The sequence below is a fragment of the Sitodiplosis mosellana genome, unplaced genomic scaffold (genome assembly GCF_009176505.1).
Source record: "Sitodiplosis mosellana isolate CC-2019 unplaced genomic scaffold, AAFC_SMos_1.0 Smas_scaffold_6226, whole genome shotgun sequence".
Lineage (NCBI taxonomy): Eukaryota > Metazoa > Arthropoda > Insecta > Diptera > Cecidomyiidae > Sitodiplosis > Sitodiplosis mosellana.
Genome location: NW_022601467.1, coordinates 15360740 through 15381597, shown reverse-complemented (window position 1 = coordinate 15381597; position 20858 = coordinate 15360740). Strand labels below are relative to the sequence as shown.

At 37.3% G+C, this 20858-nt stretch overlaps 2 protein-coding genes across 4 annotated transcripts in view; one reads left to right on the top strand and one right to left on the bottom strand.

The window, feature by feature from the left end:
- Positions 1–7959: 7959 nt before the first annotated feature.
- Positions 7960–11554, bottom strand: LOC129578167 (pikachurin-like). 3 transcript variants are annotated; one of them, XM_055466337.1, is made up of 3 exons: positions 10904–11554; positions 9095–9918; positions 7966–8129 (listed from the first exon to the last, which is right to left on the bottom strand). In XM_055466337.1, exons 2-3 carry the CDS (start codon positions 9683–9685, stop codon positions 7992–7994), a joined length of 729 nt encoding a protein of 242 aa, XP_055322312.1. In that variant the 5' UTR covers positions 9686–9918; positions 10904–11554; the 3' UTR covers positions 7966–7991. The 3 variants fall into 3 exon arrangements, with proteins under 3 accessions (XP_055322311.1, XP_055322312.1, XP_055322313.1); XM_055466338.1 differs by having other exon boundaries at positions 11218–11554; XM_055466336.1 differs by having other exon boundaries at positions 7960–8129; positions 9095–11554.
- Positions 11555–15403: 3849 nt separating this feature from the next.
- LOC129578158 (uncharacterized) overlaps positions 15404–20858 on the top strand; it is a 22649-nt gene continuing 17194 nt past the window's right edge. Inside the window, exons 1-2 of the mRNA XM_055466324.1 lie at positions 15404–15634; positions 16577–17136. Of these exons, the coding sequence (XP_055322299.1) occupies positions 17079–17136 (58 nt within the window). The 5' untranslated portion in view covers positions 15404–15634; positions 16577–17078. The remainder of the gene's footprint in view (positions 15635–16576; positions 17137–20858) is intronic.

Below are 20858 nucleotides of genomic sequence, written 5' to 3'. Positions count from 1 at the left end.
ATCCTTGCACATACCGAGAGAGAGAGAGAGAGAGAGAGAGAGAGAGAGAGAGAGAGAGAGAGAGAGAGAGCGAACGAGAGACAGAAAGAAAGAGAGCAAAGAGCGCATACATTGGGCCATAAAACTGCACTCTAGTATTATAGCTTGTTTTGCCACTTTACATCACCGGATTTGATGGTGGAACGAGAAAACGAGAGCGCGGTTTTTTCGATGTACGGTGCCACCAACCAACCGACCAACTAACCAACATCATCGAAACACATTCGAGCTCTCGTTGCACGAAGTAATATACTCTAATGCATGCATACGACGACGACGACGACAACGGCAACATTCATTTGCAATTAGACACACGGTCCCGACCTTTCTCTTCCTCTTGCTGTGCACAATTTCATGGTATGTTTCCATTTTCACGAAATTCCATGCTTTTCACACTTGAAGCCACTTTTCAGAGAAATGCACGGGCAAAAAAGCTCATACCAGCACCAATGCCTTCACTTTTTTCTTCTTCTTCTCTTACTTGCAATATCACACGAAGAGGCAAAATGTGAGTAAAAATGTGGCTGTCTCCTTTGCACTGACGCCCTTCTTGTTGCAAAAAGAGAGTGAGAAATCGGCTGGTTCCAATGATTTGTTTTAAATATTGTAAATCCAAATAATGGCATATTATTTGCATTTTCGTTGTTTTCCACGCTGTCGGGCTGTTTAAGTTTAATTGGCCCAATTTGCACAACGAAAATTCGTGCATTTGGGACTCATTTTCATGGTGAATTACTGGCCTACAAATAAAAAAAACAACGGCCACATTATTAACTGACTTAATAAAATCCAGTCCAAAATACAGCCAACGCTTGGTGTGTTGTTTTTTTCTGCTGTTGCCTTCACTCTTCTCTGCAACTACAAACTCCACTTATATTATACAACAGTATACAGTTAATTAGCATTTTCAAGAATAAAATCGATTGAGCATAAAATCAAAAATTATTTGGAAAAAAAGTTGTTGCTGTTTTTCGTTGTTGAAGAAAATTTAAATATGCATATTACATTCAAAATCGTAAAATTGTATACGCGTCAAGCGGAAAAAAAGCAAGTATATGTTGAGTGGATTGTTGTCAGAATTCTTTCCTCTTAATGCCATTGAAACCATTTCGGTCTCATGCATGAAATCGTTTGATTTACGACTGTAATACTACCACGTATGTTACCAGTGTTTAATCCATGTATTGATATTTTTATTGGGCAGACATTTAACGGAATACTTTCAACTCGTCATAAAGATAAATCAACATGCATTTCAAATCGATTTATTTGTGTTCTTGGCGTGACCAAAAGTCAATCGTAACTCAAAATCACACTTGAAACTTCTGATTTTTTTTTTCAAAAGCATATTTCGTGGAGGGTTAAAAAAGAATTATGATTGGATCCGTCTAATGGGCATAGACGCTCTAAACTGTGGGCCAATTACGACAGCACCAATAGCATGGCAATAAAATATGTCAGTAACATTGAAAGTAAAGGAATCTATATAATAATTTGGTAAAAGAAACTTGTTGCTCACGGCCTCGTCTGCTAATATATTCTGAAATGTATATACACATAGTTTAGTATGAAGCCGAAACACAAACAAGGAACGGAATAGAGTAAAAGAGTGCGCGACGCGCAATAAACTCAGTGCAAATTAGGCGATTTTATGTGCACGGGAAAAGGGCAAAAACTATTTTCTTCTTTTAGTTTAATGACTGTTTTCGCTTTTTATTGTAACCATGATTATTGCTCGTTCATTTAGGCCGTTAAAATTGTTTTGATGTTACGCTATATATTTTTTTTCTGCTTCGCATGATGTTTATACATGAATTGATCCCGAAAAACGAATGACTCCCCGGTGGGATTTGGAAAGAATTAGCGCAAATATCAAACAATAAATTTACGTATTTAGAGGGAAATGGAGAGGGAGCAAGAGATAGAGAGAGAGAGAGAGACAGGGAGCGTGTGTGTGTATGTAAGTGAGAGCGTGAGAGGGACAGAACGAACGAATAGAAATGGTTAGAGTGTGTTTATAAGCAATAAGCGCCGCCGTTGTAAGTTTATAATGTTTATTTCTCGTGCGCTTTTTATGGCTAGCGAGCAATTTTTGGTATCATTTAGTGCCCTGCTCTCGTGAGTCGTGACTCATCGAACATGTTGTTGTTGTTTTTCCTCTCTTGACGTAGTCCCGAATATTAGAATAACTGTGTGTTTGCATAAATGCACATAGTCTCCGATCCTCGTTTCAAACAACATTATTGATAGACATACTCCAGTATAGTCTGATACTGTGGGAGCGAGTATGGCAAGAGCGGAAAAAAAGAGGAACGCTACTAATTAAAAATGACTTATGATGCAGTTTACGTAATTGGTTGAAAGAAGAAAAAAAAAGAACCGGAGAAACCTCAATTCGATGCACGTAAATATTGGCGGTGGTTGTGGTGGTGATGGTGTGTCGACGAAACGAAGAGACCAAACTAAATTTCAAGCAAATAGATTTCCAACATTCAAGTCGTAAATACTACAATAAAATGTATGTTTTTCTTCCTATCGTCTTTTGTCATACAGTGATTTCACTTTTTGTTGTTGCCGTCGTTGTTTTATTATTATTTCCCTCTATTCGTAATGAAAACGTACAAGTACAGTACATACAAACGACAAACACAAACACACACTTCAAGTGCTGCATGCTAAAGAAACCGAAAACGCTTCATACACGGCGGCTTCGTTGTTTAGGGGGATACAGAGAGAAAAAATATATTCCAGCGGCGAACACTAAAGTTGACAGAACGGAGATACGAAAAGAAAGCGATGAAAATTTACATAATTTTTCGAAGCTTTTAAATTTGAAAGTGAAAAAAGCGAGAAATGGCAAAATAAAAAAAAGTCACTTTAGTACTTGTGTGTGTGTGGGGGAGTTTTTTTCGCTTGTTTTTTTTCGTTTGGTTTCTCTATTACCGGTATCTTCTCCCATTCGTTTGGCGCTCCATTCGCATAATAATGCAAATGATTATATGAAAAAGAAAAATACGGAGACGACAAAAAAAGAATAAACTCTCACACTCGCACAGTGCACAATCTCAAGTGGAAAAATGGTATGGGCATGGGTATATTGAGCGAAAGCGAGAGAGACACTGGGCTAAATGCATATTGTATTTAAACGTTTGACGACTACCATTGTTGTGGGCACATTGTACGCACATCCACATAAATATGAAAATCAACAAAACAAACTTTTTCTCACTCCCACTCTGTCTCTCTCTTTCTCTCTCTCTCTCTCTCTCTCTTTCTCTCTCGACGGCGATGACAACAACGGAAAAAAGCTCTGTTCAAATACTTCAAAAGCAAATTACTGTGTTAATAAACATTTTTGTTTGAAATTTTCTAAATCGTTCGCTCCAGTTTTATCGTGAATGAAGAGAGTACGGAAAAAATAACAACGACCATACCCATACACTCACTCACTCACTCGCTCAATTGCACACAAACAACCAAACGCTAAGGCGAACGAAATGATTTAACCAATTTGGATTGAAAGTTGGAAGCATTTTTGCACACTCCACATTGCAGCGAGTAGAGTGAGTAACGAAAAACAGTTTTCCAAAGTGCTTCGGCCCTCGCAAAAATATATATCGGATTTGAAATCCAAATGAAGGCACCATCATATTGCAAATTTACTGATAGTTTTGCCAAAGCTGAATATAGTGTAGGCTGCCAGTGCCACTCATAATCGCCCGTCATTATAGCAACGCAATATTTTTGCGGTGGTATGAATACAATTTTGGTGCTTGTTTGGCTTGTTTATAAATCAACAAATGGTGTCGATGCTTGCAGAAAAAAAAAGATAAATAACAAGCTAAACCCAAACGCAAACCGAAACCAATGAGGAAAATCGCTATCTTTTGCAAGCATGAACAGCAAATGCTTGACCTATGCATTTCAACAAAATGCTTTGGAAAATGGGATCTCGTTCCCCCCTCTGTCTCTGCCTCTCGCCCACCCACCGAATGTGGCCGTGCGCGTCTGTTGATGGAACACCACTTTCTATAAATAAAAACTTCACTTGTCTCTATGCATCGAAAAGTAAAAATATCGATTTTCAAAGTGATTGATCAAATAGCTTTTTCTTTTGGAAATTGATTTTCTTCATCGTTTTTTTTCCCTTTTTCGTCTTCTTCTAATGGAAGCTAAGCAAACAAGCGCAAATGTTACGCATTGTGTCATATCCGCTTCGCATCATTCAGTGCCGATCAACACACAAACATGAACACACACACACACATTCGCACCCAGTTCGCACGCATAAATATATCTAAAATATATTAGTCAAAATGATTATGCGAACCATAAAGAATAAAGTGTTCAAGCATCGAGCAATCGTTCCCAAATGACTGAAATTGTTACAATAAACTCATTTGATTTTATGACCGCACGTACCCAACGGAAGATATTTGCGTTGTGTATCTTTTCGTCTATATTCTGGGTAGATACACACTCATCACCGTTGGTGGTGCTTGGATGTGAATAGATATATATATATCTATATAAGCTAAACAATCACCATATTCCATCGTTGGTGCGCTTACACCATTTCGAAAATCAGAGAGCGAGCGAGAGGAAGAAAGATAGAGTTGTATGAGATTGTATGTTTCGACGAACAAATTTCGAAATGTGGGAGCAAACGATGAATCATTTTCAAGGAAACACAACGACACCATTCCTTATGTGTGCTCCACCACTGAAAATTACACACGAAACACATTCGATATTGATTAGAAGCATTAAAATAGTTTTACCGACATTTTCCACAAAGATCAAATCAATATGTTGAAAATGATCAAAATGAATACCATAGAAAATCATGAAACGTTTTAACATAGATTTGATTACTTTGATTTGAAAATTTAGTCGACTTGGAAAGTGTGGTTGATATTTTCGATTTGTAACAGATTTAATTGTGGTCTCGACAATGCAGATATTGTGTAGAAATTTCCATTTCAGTGCTGTTGTCGTCGTCGTTGTTGTTATGGTTTGTGATTTTCGAGTACACCGACCGAATTGGATGCTTGACTATTAAATCGCATATTTATTGGAAAAGAATCTGTAATTTTCGAAATACATTCAGTTCAAGTGGCTGGATTTCTAGATAAACAACGAGAATCGAATAAGTAAAGTGTATGCGCGTTGCAGCAGAAGAAGTCGAAGAAGAAAAAGTAAAGCATCGTTTTGGTTTTTCGGTATCGTAAAGCCATTGAAGTGCGGGGAAAGAGAAACGTGATACAGATTTAGACACGCACACTTAGACAACAAATACATACATACACACTCAATGTTTTATGCGATAAGATGGTGCGATAATCGGAGCGAATGCGTGCAAGTCAGTGAGCATTGCATGTATGGGTGATTTGTTTAGCGCCATTGTCGCCTCGCATCGAAAAACTTTGCGACACTGGCGCAAACCATATATTTCCATCGCATAGCGAGAGAAAAAGAGAGAGAGAGAGAGAGAGAGAGAGAGAGAGAGAGGGAAATACTGCTGGTAGAGCTGAAACCTCAAGTAGCGATAAACAAACGAAGCGAGAAATTGGCAACAACCAACTTTAATGCATAAAACGAAACGAAGCGAACACCAAAAGAAATCCAGAGCAAATGGCAAGAAAAAAATAATAATATAAAGACAATACAAGGACAAGGGAAAAAGAGAAGAGAAAAAAATCCAACGAAGATGAACTAAAATATATGTAAGAAATGTTGAAGCGACCGAGCAAAAAGACAAAAATAGTGACAAGAAAACAAATATCGATCGATATAAATAATAGTTTTTAAACTGGTTTTATATTCGTATGCGTGCCAAATGAATCTAGATGTTGTCGCATTTATACACCCACCATACATATTCTGGCATCAAACCATATCCGCCACCACAATTTGATGAAGGAAAACTGCAATTTTATCAGCAACCAAAAGCAGAGCGTTCAATTCAGTTAAATCCGCAAACATTCACCCCGCACAGCCCAAATGAACATTGAGCACATATACAAGCACGCACACACATACACACATACACGTGCGAATCACAGATAAATCGAATTCGAGTTTTCTCTTTTCCCTTCTAATCATCACTTTGTTCGAGGTCACACACAGCATCGACTCAAAAACAATTAGATTAAGCATAAGAACGCTGAGATATAGTGGCAACACCAGAAGAAGCAGCGAAAGCAACATCAAGCAACAACCAAACCGAGTGCGAATAAGAAAAAGAACTCCAATCATTTGATAACACTTGATAGATGTGGCCGACAACGAGCAGCACACATAATGTTTTTGTCGCCTGGGTTGGTGTGTGCGTATGTGTGTGCGTATGTGTGTGTGTGTGTGTGTGTGTGTGTATGCAAAAAAGGGAAATGGCATGGATGATGGAAAAATTGTCGTTCTGAAACGACATAGATTTCAAATGTTCCATCAACATTATTCGATCGATTTTCGGGCACTTTGATTTCGTCATATTTCGTCGGCTCTAATTCCATTCAATTTTTTTCTACTCTTCTTTCCAGTATTTTTTTTTCTTCTTTCAAACGGAATATTTTCAATACTCTTCTACATTTTTACCCGCTTCATCTTTATTCTTTTTTTTCTAGGTTACTTGATTGCTGCTATTCTCATCATTGAAAAACTCAACAACTGCATTCGCACACATACACAATGTGTAATATTTTTGGGAGAGAAATCAGCGTCCGACATTTTATTCTCTTTCTCTCTCTCTCTCTCTCTCTCTCTCTCTCTCTCTCTCGGTGTGTGCTCATCATGATTGTGGATTTTTTGGTGTCAATTGGACAATTTTATGAATATGGCAAATATGATGTCGTAAATAACGACACGTAATCGTTTGTCGGATTCTCACAATATTGGAAAAGTTAAAATTGCACACACACACACACACATAATATTGAAAATAAAAACGAACGAACGAAAGTAAAAAAGAAGAAGAAGAAGAAGAAGAAAAACAACAGACAAAAATAAGAAAAGAATATATATTCGTTTCGTTTATATAGCTATAAAAAGCAGCTGTAAGCAAGCATGTACTCGCTATCTATATCAAAAACACAGCATTTCGTTGGCATAAGTCTATTGGAAGTGCTCATCATAAGTGTAATAAAATTTGTAATACGCAAACGGAATCTCCAATCATGCACGATTGATGCACACACGTTCAGGTTCTGGTTTATGTGTTTGTGTGTGTGTTAGTGAGAGAGAGAGAGAGAGAGAGAGAGAGAGAGAGAGAGAGGAAGCAAGAGATAGGGAATTGGATCGGAATTATTGAAAACAATGGGAAGCATCGATGGAATGGTATGAAAATCGCCAGAAGCGAATGGCCAAAACACTGCATACTTATTTTCATGGACTCACACAATCGTAAAGCAAAACGAGAAAAACTTTTGCTTTCTCACAGTTGTTAATTCGCTGAATTTTCGTTTGCCTATATTTCTCTCACCCCCCTCTCTCTCTCTCTCTCTTGCTCCATGTATCCATTGGAAACTGGAACATTGGCTGAAAAGCACACTTCACGTTATACTTCGATGTTCGGAAGTGTATTCGCATTCTCTTGAAAGTGGTAAACCTAGGGGTCTTGGTGTTCTGATCTTTCTTCCCCTCTGTATATTCCATTTCTCTGTTCAAGAATGGAAAAAAAACCACTTAAGAACCGACGACTAAAAGCAATGAATTATCTGATTCAAAATGAACTGATTCAAAATTTTGATTAGATGAATCATCAGAAAAAAAAAATAACGTGTATATGTGCTCCTCAAAGGAAGTGTTTTTATAGCGATCAACCATACCGAAATGTGATTTTATTCGTTTTGAACAACTTGGAACACAATTTTATTCTCGTTCTTTTCATCATTTTCTCTCTACAGCCATTTTTTTATCATGTGCGTCAATTTATTATGGGATTCAATACAATTTACTCACCAATTTGGCATTCCTCCTACGAATACATCTGAATTCGTAGCGAATTTCCCAAAATGAAACTCTTTTCCACGTGACGTTCGTGTTTGTGAGACACCATCGACGGTTAGTGTTGTATGTTCGTCGTTTCGTTGAATCTAAAATGGAAGAATGGGGAGAGAGAGAGAGAGAGAAGAAAACAGACATAAAAAGAGAGAGTAAATCAATTAGAAAGTAGAATTTAGCAAATAATAACGCCTACAAATTTGAAGATGAAACTATAGTTGGATGCATTGAAAATTAGCGCTTTATTCAACATTCATCATTTGACGGCCACGGTGTCTTTTTCGTGTGGAATGAAATGCAAGTGGAAAAAGTCGTAAATGTTTTTTCTTTCCATTTGCAAAATGAAAAACAAGTGTTTTCTGACAATGCTAATGAATTCTAGAGAATTGGTTGAATGGGTCACAACGACACCTTGTATGTGTGCGACACATTATTCAAGCTGAGTGTTGGCAAACCACTGCACAGCATGAAAGTCATTTAGTAAATTTTATGGAGAGCATCGAATAAAAGCCAAGTGTTCGGTTTGCTAATCTTATTTGCACACACACACAAAAACCTAGCATATCAAAGGGTATCCAGTTGATTCGTGTGTATGCGTTTCTCTTTTTATTTTATTTTTTCGCTCTGCCTCGTTCTCTTCACAATTTATATATTAGTTTGAAATGAAGCAATTATTGGCTATAGAATGGATTTTGCCGATGCGAATGAATAGAAAATGCCGGGAGCTCTTGAGGCGCGCGCATACACATACGAACAATGGATCGACATGCTCAAGTTGAATGCTGCTGAAAAAGCATATAAAGAAATTAGTGGTTTAATTATGGGGTTTGATTCAATGCAAGAGTCGTTTCATAGATATATCATAGTATGCCTGAATGGGGCAGCGTAAAATTTGTTCAATAGAAGAAAAAAAAAGAAGAAAAGTGGTGATGACTATGAACTCTAGTGTTCAATGAATTTTGCATACGATGCAGAAAAAGAAAGATGATGTGATTATTATATAAACGGCTTGAAATGATAATAATGTAGGAGGAAGGATGCTGCTGATGCCACCTACCTGCACTTTGTGCCAGTGCCCGTCATGCAACTCTCTGCCAACAGTGATGATATTTGCACCGCCGCCAAGATTGTATCGCAACCGCACCGCTCCCTCGACCAATTTAATTTCGAAGAAATCGAATGTGCCACCGTCATCGGTGTACAATACCAAGCCGTTGGGCTGTTCGGTTTTGAATTCAAATTCTAAGGAACCATTCAAACCAGTGTACCATTTGCGAAATTGGGCAAATGAATTTTGTGAACCATCCAATAGGAAGGCATTGCATGGACTCAACGATACTAGTATATTTAATGTAATTAATAAAATGGCAGCTGTGTTTACATATCGACAATTATGCGTTAATTGTAAAACGGTATTCAACATTGTTTTTTGACACTTGTTTGAACTAATCAATTGTTTACTATGATTATTTGTAACATTTTGACTATTATTGTTGTTGCTGTTGTGTGTGATTGGTTTGTTGTTGTTGTTGCGATTAATCATTTTGCAATCACTGCCGTTCTTTGAGTCCACCGAATGGTTGAGTCGATTTGTCTGCACCATCAGATTGTTGCACTTGAGCGCCATTTTTCCCTTTCCATATATCATTGGAATTGATTGAGTTGATTGTGTCTGTTGGTATTTTTGATGCTTCTTGTTCGTTCCTTGTGCCGCCGTTGGTGTTTTTTTCTCACTATTTTCTTTCTTTTTTTTTCTTTAATTTTCCATTTGTATCTTAATAATTGTAAGGCATAGCCAGTGAAATGGTGGCACGTTCGACAGTCAATTGTATGGAATGTTTGATAATTTGCTGGTTCGTAGTCATTTTTTCTTTGTTCAATCTAAATTTTATCAATTTCAAAAATTGTTCAAATTAATGGTCGTGTGTGTGTATGTGTGTGTTTGATTTTCGTCAGTGATCGAATGAACACTGATGTCACAAATCACATTCGTCGTGCCATTTTTCTCCAATGGCATCCGTTCTTATGATTTTGCCAAACAATTACACTGAGCTCAAGAAAAAACGCGTTTGTTTGCTTGATTTCTCTGTCGCGTTTGTCGATTCTTTTGTTTGTTGTTGTTTTTTTTATTCTACGATGTTTAAATGTTTATTTTTAAAATTTCCCTTCATCAACTGTAAATGTCGAAGGTTGTAATTTCAAATGTATTGAACGGATTTCATCTCGTTGATCGGTTTTAGAATTTCATGCGTTCGTGTACATATATATACCACGTCATCGAACATTATCAGCAGAAAAACAGAATTGTGTGCAGATATTTATTTAATATTCTACTGGATTTTTTTTGTTGTTATTGTTGTTGTTGTTGTTGTTACTGTTGTCTTCTGATTCTGTTGTGCTTATTCCGTTCGAACGTTCGTTCCTTCGTTTGTTCGTTCGTTTGTTCGTTCGTTCGTTTCAATACAATTATTATTTTTTTTCGATTGTTGTGTACGGTGTTGTTCGATAGAGTGTATATATGTGATACGGATCCACATAAAATTGCTATTTATGACATTTACGATACGAACACACGGTGGTTGTTGTCATGTAACATACTCGCACGCATGTACAAATACACAAACAAGAAAACAAAATTCGCTCAAAGACGTCTTATTTCGCGATGTCGACAGACTTGTTTTTTTTTAATACACACACACAGACACAGACACATACACGCAGAGACACAAACGACGCACACACCACCACCAAAATTCTATTGGTTCTCGTAATCTACCGAAATCCACTAAAATCCTTGGGAGATTTTTCTTCGTTTTCTCGATTCGGATATTTTCTCTTCTTACATTCTTTCATGTTTGCTATTTACTTTATTATTTTTTTATTTTTATTTTTCTCTCGTCTTCGTTTTCGAATATTTGTATGGTTCTTTGCGTTATCCCGTTCCGTACATTTATCGATTTGGTTGTTTTGTATTTTGAATTTTATTGACGAAGGCGACAACAAACTCAATAATAATCAAAATATTCCATCCAAATGTGAGCGGAGGTTGGGAATATAATTTTTTGTCTCTTTTTTTCTTTATTCTTTCATTCGTTCGTTTGTCGTCGGAATGCCATTCACAAATACGCACTACTTCACATACGGAGGAGGGAAAATGTACACCGAAATTTCAAAACGTACAAAAGTCACGGGATACAATTTTCTACTTTTTTTTCCCCGTCGTTTGGAAACTACTTGATGTCAGAATAGGTTTTTGGCGGAGTAATTTTTCTTTGTTTGTTTGGTTGATTATTTGATTTGGTTTTTCAGTTCGGTTCGGGTTTTTGAATGTCTCTCGATATTTCAAATCCAAAACAATTCAAACACATTTTGATATTAGGTGAAAATGATGAAATGATTTTTGGATGTTCCGTACTGCATCGGCTATAGAACTCAACTGCACTCATTCAAACAATATTTGCCTGCTATGTCACATAAAAAAAACCGTTCAAGTAAGTGACCATGGAGTAGCGAAAGCGCTTTCTACGCCGGCGTCAAAGCACAGGCTACACATTCATGCCATCGCCAAAAAGAAGTGAAAAAAAACGGTCCCATGAAAATTGAGTTGTTCACATACCAGCGCACAAATCCAACAATACACACTGCGTGCTGTAATCCACTACGGTTGAGATTGTTTACAGCATAGCATCGACATATACATACACACACACACACATATATATACATGCACAGTCGTCTGCATTCGACCTCACAACGATGCCACCGTCAAACGATTCACCCTGTGTGCAATGTGTGCTGAATCAAAAGGGAAACATCGCATGAACGACACAACCGACGGAACGAAAAAAACTCCTTCACTACTTTTTTTCGTTATCGTAGTAGAATCGACAGTGTATAGCGCTATTCTTCAAAATGCGCATACACGTATCGATCCGAATGATGTACTTTTCACTCACTCTCTCCATATCGCGCGCGCTTTTGCCATCGTATTGTACGTACGTTGTACGAGTTGTTCGCTGGTGTGTGTGCGCTAGCATGTGTGTGTTTGTTCGTGTGACTGAGTGTTTGTGTATGTGCTTCACTCACCGTCGACCAAAGCAAAAGCCACATTATTTCGGGGGCACATTGTGTAGGAATGGCAATGCAAAACGGGCGAAAAGCGACCAATGTTTTATTTATAAGTCGTAGTATTCCACACATGTGTGGAAAGCGCGCACACACAGAGCCTACCGAATATTTGCAATCTTTTTGAGTTGCTGTCTTCGCTGATTTTTCTTCTCTCTTTTTTCTTTCGTTCGAAGTAATTGATGATTGCCGTTAGTTGTATGTCTGTGATAACGATAATTTTATTCTCCGACGCTACTAATGTGTATCTTTGCTGCTTTGTAGAAGATAAAATCATCATCTATACAATCACAGCGGTCGAAAAATCAAAGAAAACTTTCTCTCTCTCCAGAACGGCAGAATACGAAATCGAACAACAACAACGAAAAAAAAGAAGAAGACAGCGACAGCGACAACGAAAACAACTTCATTTGTGGATGGTGTGTGCGCGTGAAATGAACAAATTTTTCGGCACTCAAACTGAATACTCCGATCCAAGTTGTTCGGCGATGTGTGTTTTTTTTTACTCTTCCTTTCTCTCACACTCCATCACTTCGGTAGAGGTCGAAATGTTATCAACTTTGAATTATTTGATTTATTTTCGTATTCTCTCGACGATTGTCTCCGCTCATCTATCTAATATTAGATAATTTTTTTTTGCGCTCAAATTGAGCGAATCATTCAGCGATACATTTTTAATCAAATTTTGTTTTTGGGAATTTTCATTGAATGATTTCTAATTTTGAATCTTATTTTTGTGCATAAAAACACATTTAATTTCGTGAATAACATGTTTAACTCTCTCATCTTGTATTAATTGCATTTTCATGTTGTCACTACCAAACATTTTCTTTAGATTTTGACGCAGAAATTATGGGCTGAAATTTATTTGATTGCATCTTTTGACCCATTTGTTTCGAATATCACTGCTACCAGGCAAACGTACAGGATTGAAAAGCGTCAACTTAATTTCGGTTATTCCACAAATTGATAACGATTGTGATGGGCATTGTTTTTCATGGTTTATGAATATTTCGGGTTCTCGAAAAGAAAATTGTCCAGTTCCATTTTTTGTAACGATTCGTCGATTCGTTTCGGTCGTCGCCCATGCCATCATTATACATATGAAAACACGCAACAACGGACGTGTACAATATAAATAAATGAGCATGTAATCCATTTTGGTCAGTATTTGTATTTGCTTTGAGTTGGTTTTTCTCGTCCCATCCACCCATGCCCAACTTGCCCGCTTCGTTTTTATTCCATTTCGTATTTTATTTTGTTGTTGTTGTTGTTGTTGTTGTTATGTGTTTGAAACTGCAAGCGCCTCATCGATATTTGCATGTGTACCATTTGTTTTATCCGTCAGTTTTTCGGTGCGGTGTGTATATGTATTTAGTTACAACTGTCGTCTGCATTAGGTTGTCGAGGCAAAGATCACATTATACGGTACACATGGAATATAATGCAGTTCGAGACACACCAGTGTTAATCGCACACTCGGTATCTCATGCCTCTCAAACTACTGCATACGAAAGGCGTATTTGCAGCCTAAACCATGACAGGGTGCATGTGCCAATAACCGTTAAAAGTCTCCGTTTTTTCCGCTCACTCTGACACAGCCAAAACTTTAGACTTACACAACATAGGTACAGATAATACATAATGAATAGGAACATATGTTCCTTCTTCGTCTCTCTAACGCTCTCTCTGTGTCTCTTTTTTTGTTGTACTGATTCTTCTTTTTTTCGATCCGGATGGCGTGTTAATCTTGGTCGGCGGTATGATTATACACCGCTGATACGAGCGATTTCACTGCTGCAAGCATAGTTCATAGTAGCATACACACCGGAGTATACATCAAACTGTACCGCGTACATCGAAAAGAAAAAGAAAGAAAAGCCTAATGCTCAACATTTAACCACGTCGCTGAATGTTTGTTCTTCTTGTCCGTCCTCTTCGTCGCTTGTACCTTGGTTAGCTAATCTTGAACACTGAAAATATTCGTCTACGAGCTCAACTGTAGACGCCTCACAGACGATAATATCGATTAAAATTGAATTAGTGAAGCGTGTATTTCACGCTTTTTAACGTAGACAGCATTTGGTATTTTATTTTTTCGGTGTACTTTGTCCAACGCAGAAACGCAAAAATGCATCTTCAACGCGCTTCGTTCATTTGAATTCACGTGACGTGAATTACGCATAACACAGCATGCGGTAACATTAAAGTGGCCATCGTGCGACCGACAGGTCATCCATAGTTTCATTAAATTATGAAGTGAAAAAAAAAATTAACCACAAAAATTTGGTTGGAGAAAAAGAGCGCAAATCGGCCCATTAATCTTGAGTACGTCAGACACGTTCGTTTTGAAAAGTAATTAAAATCAAGCAACACGTTCGATGAACGAACAAATAATTACCGATAAACACTCCGCCGTCGACCGAAATTGTCGATGCGTTTTTTTCTTGTATGCATGGAATATGTCTTTATCGATACGTGAAGACATTCATTTTTCTTCTGTACCGGCAGCGCCATCAAACTTGTTCTTGATTCGAAAATGCAGCGGAAAACTTTTCGAAATGAAATATCAATTTCGATAAAGGCTTGATGGCGCCATCGTTGAACATATCCTTTTACAAAAAATAAGCTCATGCAAAAAAGCCCGTTTTCCACAAAACGGTGCATTAGTTGCTTTTTATAAAGCACAGCCAAAGCTTTGGTCGATTAGCTTTTGAGCTTAAAAGCATCGGCGGCTGGAATATAGGCCATACCAAATGGAAAACAATCACTGACGAGGACATTGTATCCGCGCTCGTTGTCAATTGACAACTTTAGGGGTGTGGATGTGCTTATATGGATTGTCATGTGCTGTGTGCTATGACACGCTGTACGCCGTATATATATGCGAAAAAGAACGACCACAACCGTAGGATGATTTGTGTTGTGAGGAAAAGATCTTTGAGTTTTGCATGTAAAAGAACGAAAATACATGCATACAGACCGACATATACATAGCCGTTGACACGAAAATGGCATGAATTTCGCATCAATGAATCGGAGAACGTGTGTCGCTGCTGCTGCTATTGCTGCTGCTGTTGTTTTTGTTGTTGTTGTTGTTGTTTGGATGAAACGGAAAGCGTTTGCATGGTGCACACACAGTGAAAGAAGAAAAGCTGGAAAAATGGACCCCCGTATCAACACAGTATCCAGAAAAAGGACGGACGCTTTATTTTGATTCGATGCTTGTAAGGCAACGGCAACCGAGAGCAAGAGGAATTGAGATTGTGTATCAGCACAGCATTCGTATCATATCGAGCAGCAACCATTCAGTATTGCTTGAACCGTCGTCGCAAAGTGTTGAAGCTTGGCTCTGCTGTTGTGACATTAATTAAATGCACATCGTGTGTTTGTTATCCCCTCAGTCATTTCAAATAAACAAGCCAACATAAAAACTTTGCGGCAAAAATATCGCAACACACACACACAACTTGTAATTTCATTACTTTTTGCCTTTTTATTGCATTTTTGCAACAACGCAGAAAAAAAACCGAAGCGGCAATATTCTTCATCTTTATCTTCACCACTTTTGTTGTTGTGTTATTTTTGTGTTGTTCTAAATGAAAAAAGGAAAACAATCTTTTTGTACCAGTTGAGAAACTCGATTCTCAGCACAAACACAATAATTTCATTTCTATAGAAAAAAAAACGTTAAAAAACACTCGCCGAACAGTTTTATTTGATAAGAAGATAGATGAAGAAACAAGCAAACAAACACGGTTGCATTCAATGAACAAACTTCACGATTTAAATGCATGAAGAGAATATTGCACGACCAATTGAAATCTCGAGTTCATTTCGATCAACAGCGATTTTGTGTGTGTGTGTGTTTTTTTTCTCAACGCAATGAGAGAGCCAATGAAACAAAGAGTATAATCAGTGTAAAATGCGCGCAATATTTATAATTATCATTGAAAATTGCTTGTGAATGAATAATAATTAAAAAAAGAACAAACAACAAAAACTTCGGTTATTTCATCGTTCCAGGCAATTGCAAATGTTCGAAAATTGGCAAAACGAGAGTAAACGATTGAATTTGGACAAAAATCACCACTCGAGAGCATTTTAAGCGAAAAAAATAATAAAGATAAGCATAATATAATATTAATCGGTGCTCTGCAAGTAAAATCGACACGCGCTATCGTTATTCATAAACCAGAAGCTGTAGCCAGAGGTACACAACGTACCCAGCGCTGTTTCAGTCAAGTAGCTGGCATTCGGTTCGATTTTGTCATCGCCTGTTTTACATAAATACTAGCACGTGTGAGCTTATTTTCACTGAAATATTCCAAAGATAACCCTATTTACCTGCAATTTAATAAATGCATCAAGTACTTAATAATGAAAGCTTAAAGAAAACATAAATCTTGCACAGAGACGAGACTGAGACACTGGGATAAAAAACAGGAAGACGACAAAAGAGAAGAAGGGGAAAAAAATATGAAAATGAACATAAAAATAAGCAAAAGCACCGCTGTAAAGAATTGCCAATAAGAAGTGTACGACGGCGCCGACTACGATGACAAGTGCAAAATAGAAGACGAAGGAAAAAAAAATTGTATTTATATACAGCATACAGTAAGCAGAGAAGTGAAAATATAATGCACAAAAAACGCCTTTCACACAATAAAAAAGAGCACGCCGTAGCTGTTGTGTGAAACAATCAATGATAACCCTTGTTTATTGAAGAGTCGTATGAACAAAAGTTGAAAAGTTGTTTGGTTCGTGGTGTGCGCGTTTGTGGATAGCAACAAAAAAAAAAAAATAAACGAATATATACGAGAAGAAATAGAGAGAAAAAAAACAACGTGAAATTGTGTCGATTTTCATTCCAACCGCGCTAGCTGTGAGTGTTGGGTCTTTGATCGCAGTCAAACATGTTTTCAATGTGTTCAAAAGCTGCCCCGCAAACGCCATCCAATTTACATCATCATGGTAAATCTGCTACTCTATCTATCACTTATTCACAATATATAAATATATACGCAAATTTTTGTTGGTCTTCTTGATTTCATTGGGTTGTTTTTTTTTCTCGCTCTGCCTCTTTCTCACACTCTCTCGAATTCTCTGTCGATGTTATTGTCGTCGTCATTGTCGTTGTCGTCAGCTTGCTGTATGCTTATTCAAGGGGATACTTCATAAAATACATTTGTATACGACTATAACCGAATTACATGACGAATGGCGGCTGTGGGATATGGATTTAGAGGGAGCAGAAAAAAATATTGCCATTTTTATGCGCACAGATCGAATTTAAAGCCATTCAATCGGATTAATTAGGCGTGTATTTTGATAGCAAATCCACGACTACGACGACGACGACGACGACAACGGAGACGGCAACGACGACGACGATGACATTCATCCATATTTCTATGTTTATGACAAAGATCATCGAGCGATATCAAATCGCCATAAATCCTAACTGTTCGAACGCTAAGTGATTTTTGTCACACTGATGCCAAGATGATATGATAAAATGAGCAACTCATTCCATGCAGAAAAATTGTCTCCATTCAAGCTCTATTCAATATCGAACCACTCCGTAATTATTTTTCATTCTTTCGGTGTCTCTATTTCGTTGCCTTTGTCCTTTGTGTGTCCCGTTCGTTCATTCGTTCGCGCGTTTTTCTTCGGTGAACGCTAAAATACAAAGGTAAACTAAAATGTTTCATCACGTATCAACGCAAAACACACACATGCTTCATTAAAACAACCATACAGAATGTTACTCTTTGTATCTCTGCGCTTACTTGCTCCCTCGATGAGTTTCTCTCTCGTCCTCGTTCACCGAGTTTTAATGCGTTTCCACCAAATTTATCCATCAAATTCGAGCGAATGGTTGTGGCATCGTAAGCTCGCCTTTTTCTATTTCTCTCTCTCTCTCTCTGCTCTTTTTTCATATATGACAAAGATCGGAAAGATTGTGAACTATGCGCATATCTGTCATTGTACTTCCTATACTATAACAACCGAAAAATATTCGTGGAAAATTCAGTTAGAAAAGAAATTTTCTTTAAGCCTCCAATTTGAATACACTCTTGAAAATGTAGCTGACGCTTGAAGTGCACACCATTCCATTTCATCCCATCCCATTCATTTAGCTGTACAATTTTCACAATGTCAGTGCAGAACAACAGTACAATGAGCACAGTTCATAGGTTGTATGAGTAGCGCACGAAAGAGAGAGAGAGAGAGAGAGAGAGAGAGAGAGAGAGAAAGCGCGCGCGAGAGCTCATTCTTTCTAACTGATTTATTGTTTCTCGTTTGGTTGCTTTTACATACACCCCAGAATTGTGATTGAACTTGATTGATTCTGAACATGATGTGTATGCCAATATCAAATTTCAAACTTTCAATCTAAATCATACAAAATGAAACCACGTATAAATCATTTATCCGCTTTTTCATTCTTTCCATATCTTTGCGGCTCTCTCTCTCTCTCTCTCTCTATCTCCCTCAATCCCTCTATGTATTACATCCACTCTTTCCCTTCGTCCTTCGCGAGTTGCATTTGAGTCGGTTGAAAATCCGATTGTATCACCGAAAACTTACACAATAATTGCCGAGGCATGAGGAAACAATTTCTCGAGAAATGTATTATAATAAGTTTACAATAATAACGTGCGCATTTCGCTTGAATCGTTATAAATTTCTCGTGCATAAGATATTATGGCGATACGTGCAAATGGTCCAATTGTCACGGAAAATGACCAACCATTTAATCGAGCGATATATATACAGCGAGAGAAAAAGAGTCAACTTTAAATCCATTGTTTTCGTCTGCATGAATGAGATAACTTTCATTCTTTCAAGTGACCATTTTCCGCTGCACATTTTATCTCTATGCCATATAGAACGTGAATTATCTCACTTTTTTTTTTGGCTATCCGCTTTTTTTAAATCACTTTCTCCATGGTACATGGTCTGAGTAGTAAATTGTACTATGACGTCGAATTTGAAATCAAAATTCGCTGATTTTGCTTGCTAAACACGCAGGAAAAAAATGAAATTACACAAAAAATGTCGATTTTTCAGAAATCCATTGTTTTTCACAAAGATCTGGACCATGATTATTACGCTGTCGATATCGTTTGATTGATATTGCAATGAAATTTCGATAAAAATGATTATCATTTATTACGAATTCGCTGCCTGTATCTGGGTAAACGATATCAGTGACATCAATTTGATATGGGTCTTATACAACATTTTCTTTCTTTCCACATTGCTTTACCAAGTCCATCGAATGTTACATTTGAAAAAAAAAACAAATGTTGCGCACAGGAAACCCATGTCGTTTTATAATAAGCTTTTTGTGTCTAAGTAATGACCAATATTGATATGGCTCAAATGGTTTGTTCGTTTACATGGCATTCAGTCGCTGGTATACAGTCAAAATGTTACAATCCATTTTATTTAAACTTTATTCTTTTGTTTCTCCGAATAGAAAAAAAGTTACTTTACTTCAAGCCATACTTTGTGTGTCTATATAGTTACAAAACATTCTCCGAAAGCAATTATGCCATAGTTTGTTTTTTCTATGTGTGTGAGTTTTTTATTTTTATTTTCTCGGAGTGAAAAAAAAAGATTGTTTTGTAGGCGGAAGATTTCCATGTTTGCCTTATCAGGGCAATGGAAAAACTTCAAAGGCACAGACATCAAACAAGCAGTTTCTCGTAAGATAAACAAAAATTGTGCCCAAAAGGTCGTTACATAAATCTTATGCCATAATCATTATTGTTCAGCTTAGTTTAGGTCAGTGTTTTTGATAAATGCGGCTGTAACACAACGATTATTATATGCATACAGAGCGAAAGAGGAACAGCTAGACCGAGTGAATCGATAAGAAGGAAATTTTTCGCGCATATGTATGTGTGTGTGATTGTATAAATTGAGCTCGTATAATTAGAGAGACAGAATGTGATAGCCGAACTAAAATTTGATTGTATGAAATGTATTGAGCTGATTCCACCAAGTCGAATCAAATTAAACAATCAGATGCTGATGTCATTGTATGTGAGTATGTGAGAGTGTGTGTGTGTGTGGCCCGAATTTCAATCCACATGGTTAAGTGAAGCACGTTGCCTTCAGTTTTTCGTTTCACTCGCACACTCTCTCATCCTCGCTCTCCATCATCCTCCCGCCTCACTTTCCGTGCTTCATTAATTCTGAAAATTTCGATTCAATTCGCACGAATCCGTGCCAACGAATAAGCGATGAACATTGTAAGCCATGCAAATAAAAGTTGGATGAAAAAATGGAATAATTAATGAATTCTTTAGCGAATCGTAAATTCAGCGCTGGATAAGTGTTGAAATTTGGTCTATCTATTCCATTGAATAAGTAGTTTTAGTGTTTGGATGGGATATCAAATATTGCGTCTTTGTTCTCTGACCCCCTCAGGACCATAGGCACGACATGAGCGAACAGCACTGATGTACTGCTTACAGCGCCGAGTACTCCCGCAGTGGTGAGAAACTAAAACACACCAATCACCAATATTGATGTTCACGATCATCAAATTGTTCTTACTAAATTTTATCCACTTTATAAAGCCTATAGGCACTCATAACTGCTCATAACTGCTCATAACCACTCATAAAAATTAAATTCTTGATTATTAGAATCACATATCAAGTTTACATGCTAACTAA

What these genes read in the sequence shown, in the direction of transcription:
- LOC129578167 (XM_055466336.1), bottom strand. Translation starts at nt 9,685, where the DNA reads ATGATATATGGAAAGGGAAAAATGGCGCTCAAGTGCAACAATCTGATG. An exon ending in GGCACTGGCACAAAGTGCAG is followed by an intron (nt 8,130 to 9,094) that starts GTAGGTGGCATC and finishes CTTCCATTTTAG; the next exon opens with ATTCAACGAAACGACGAACA.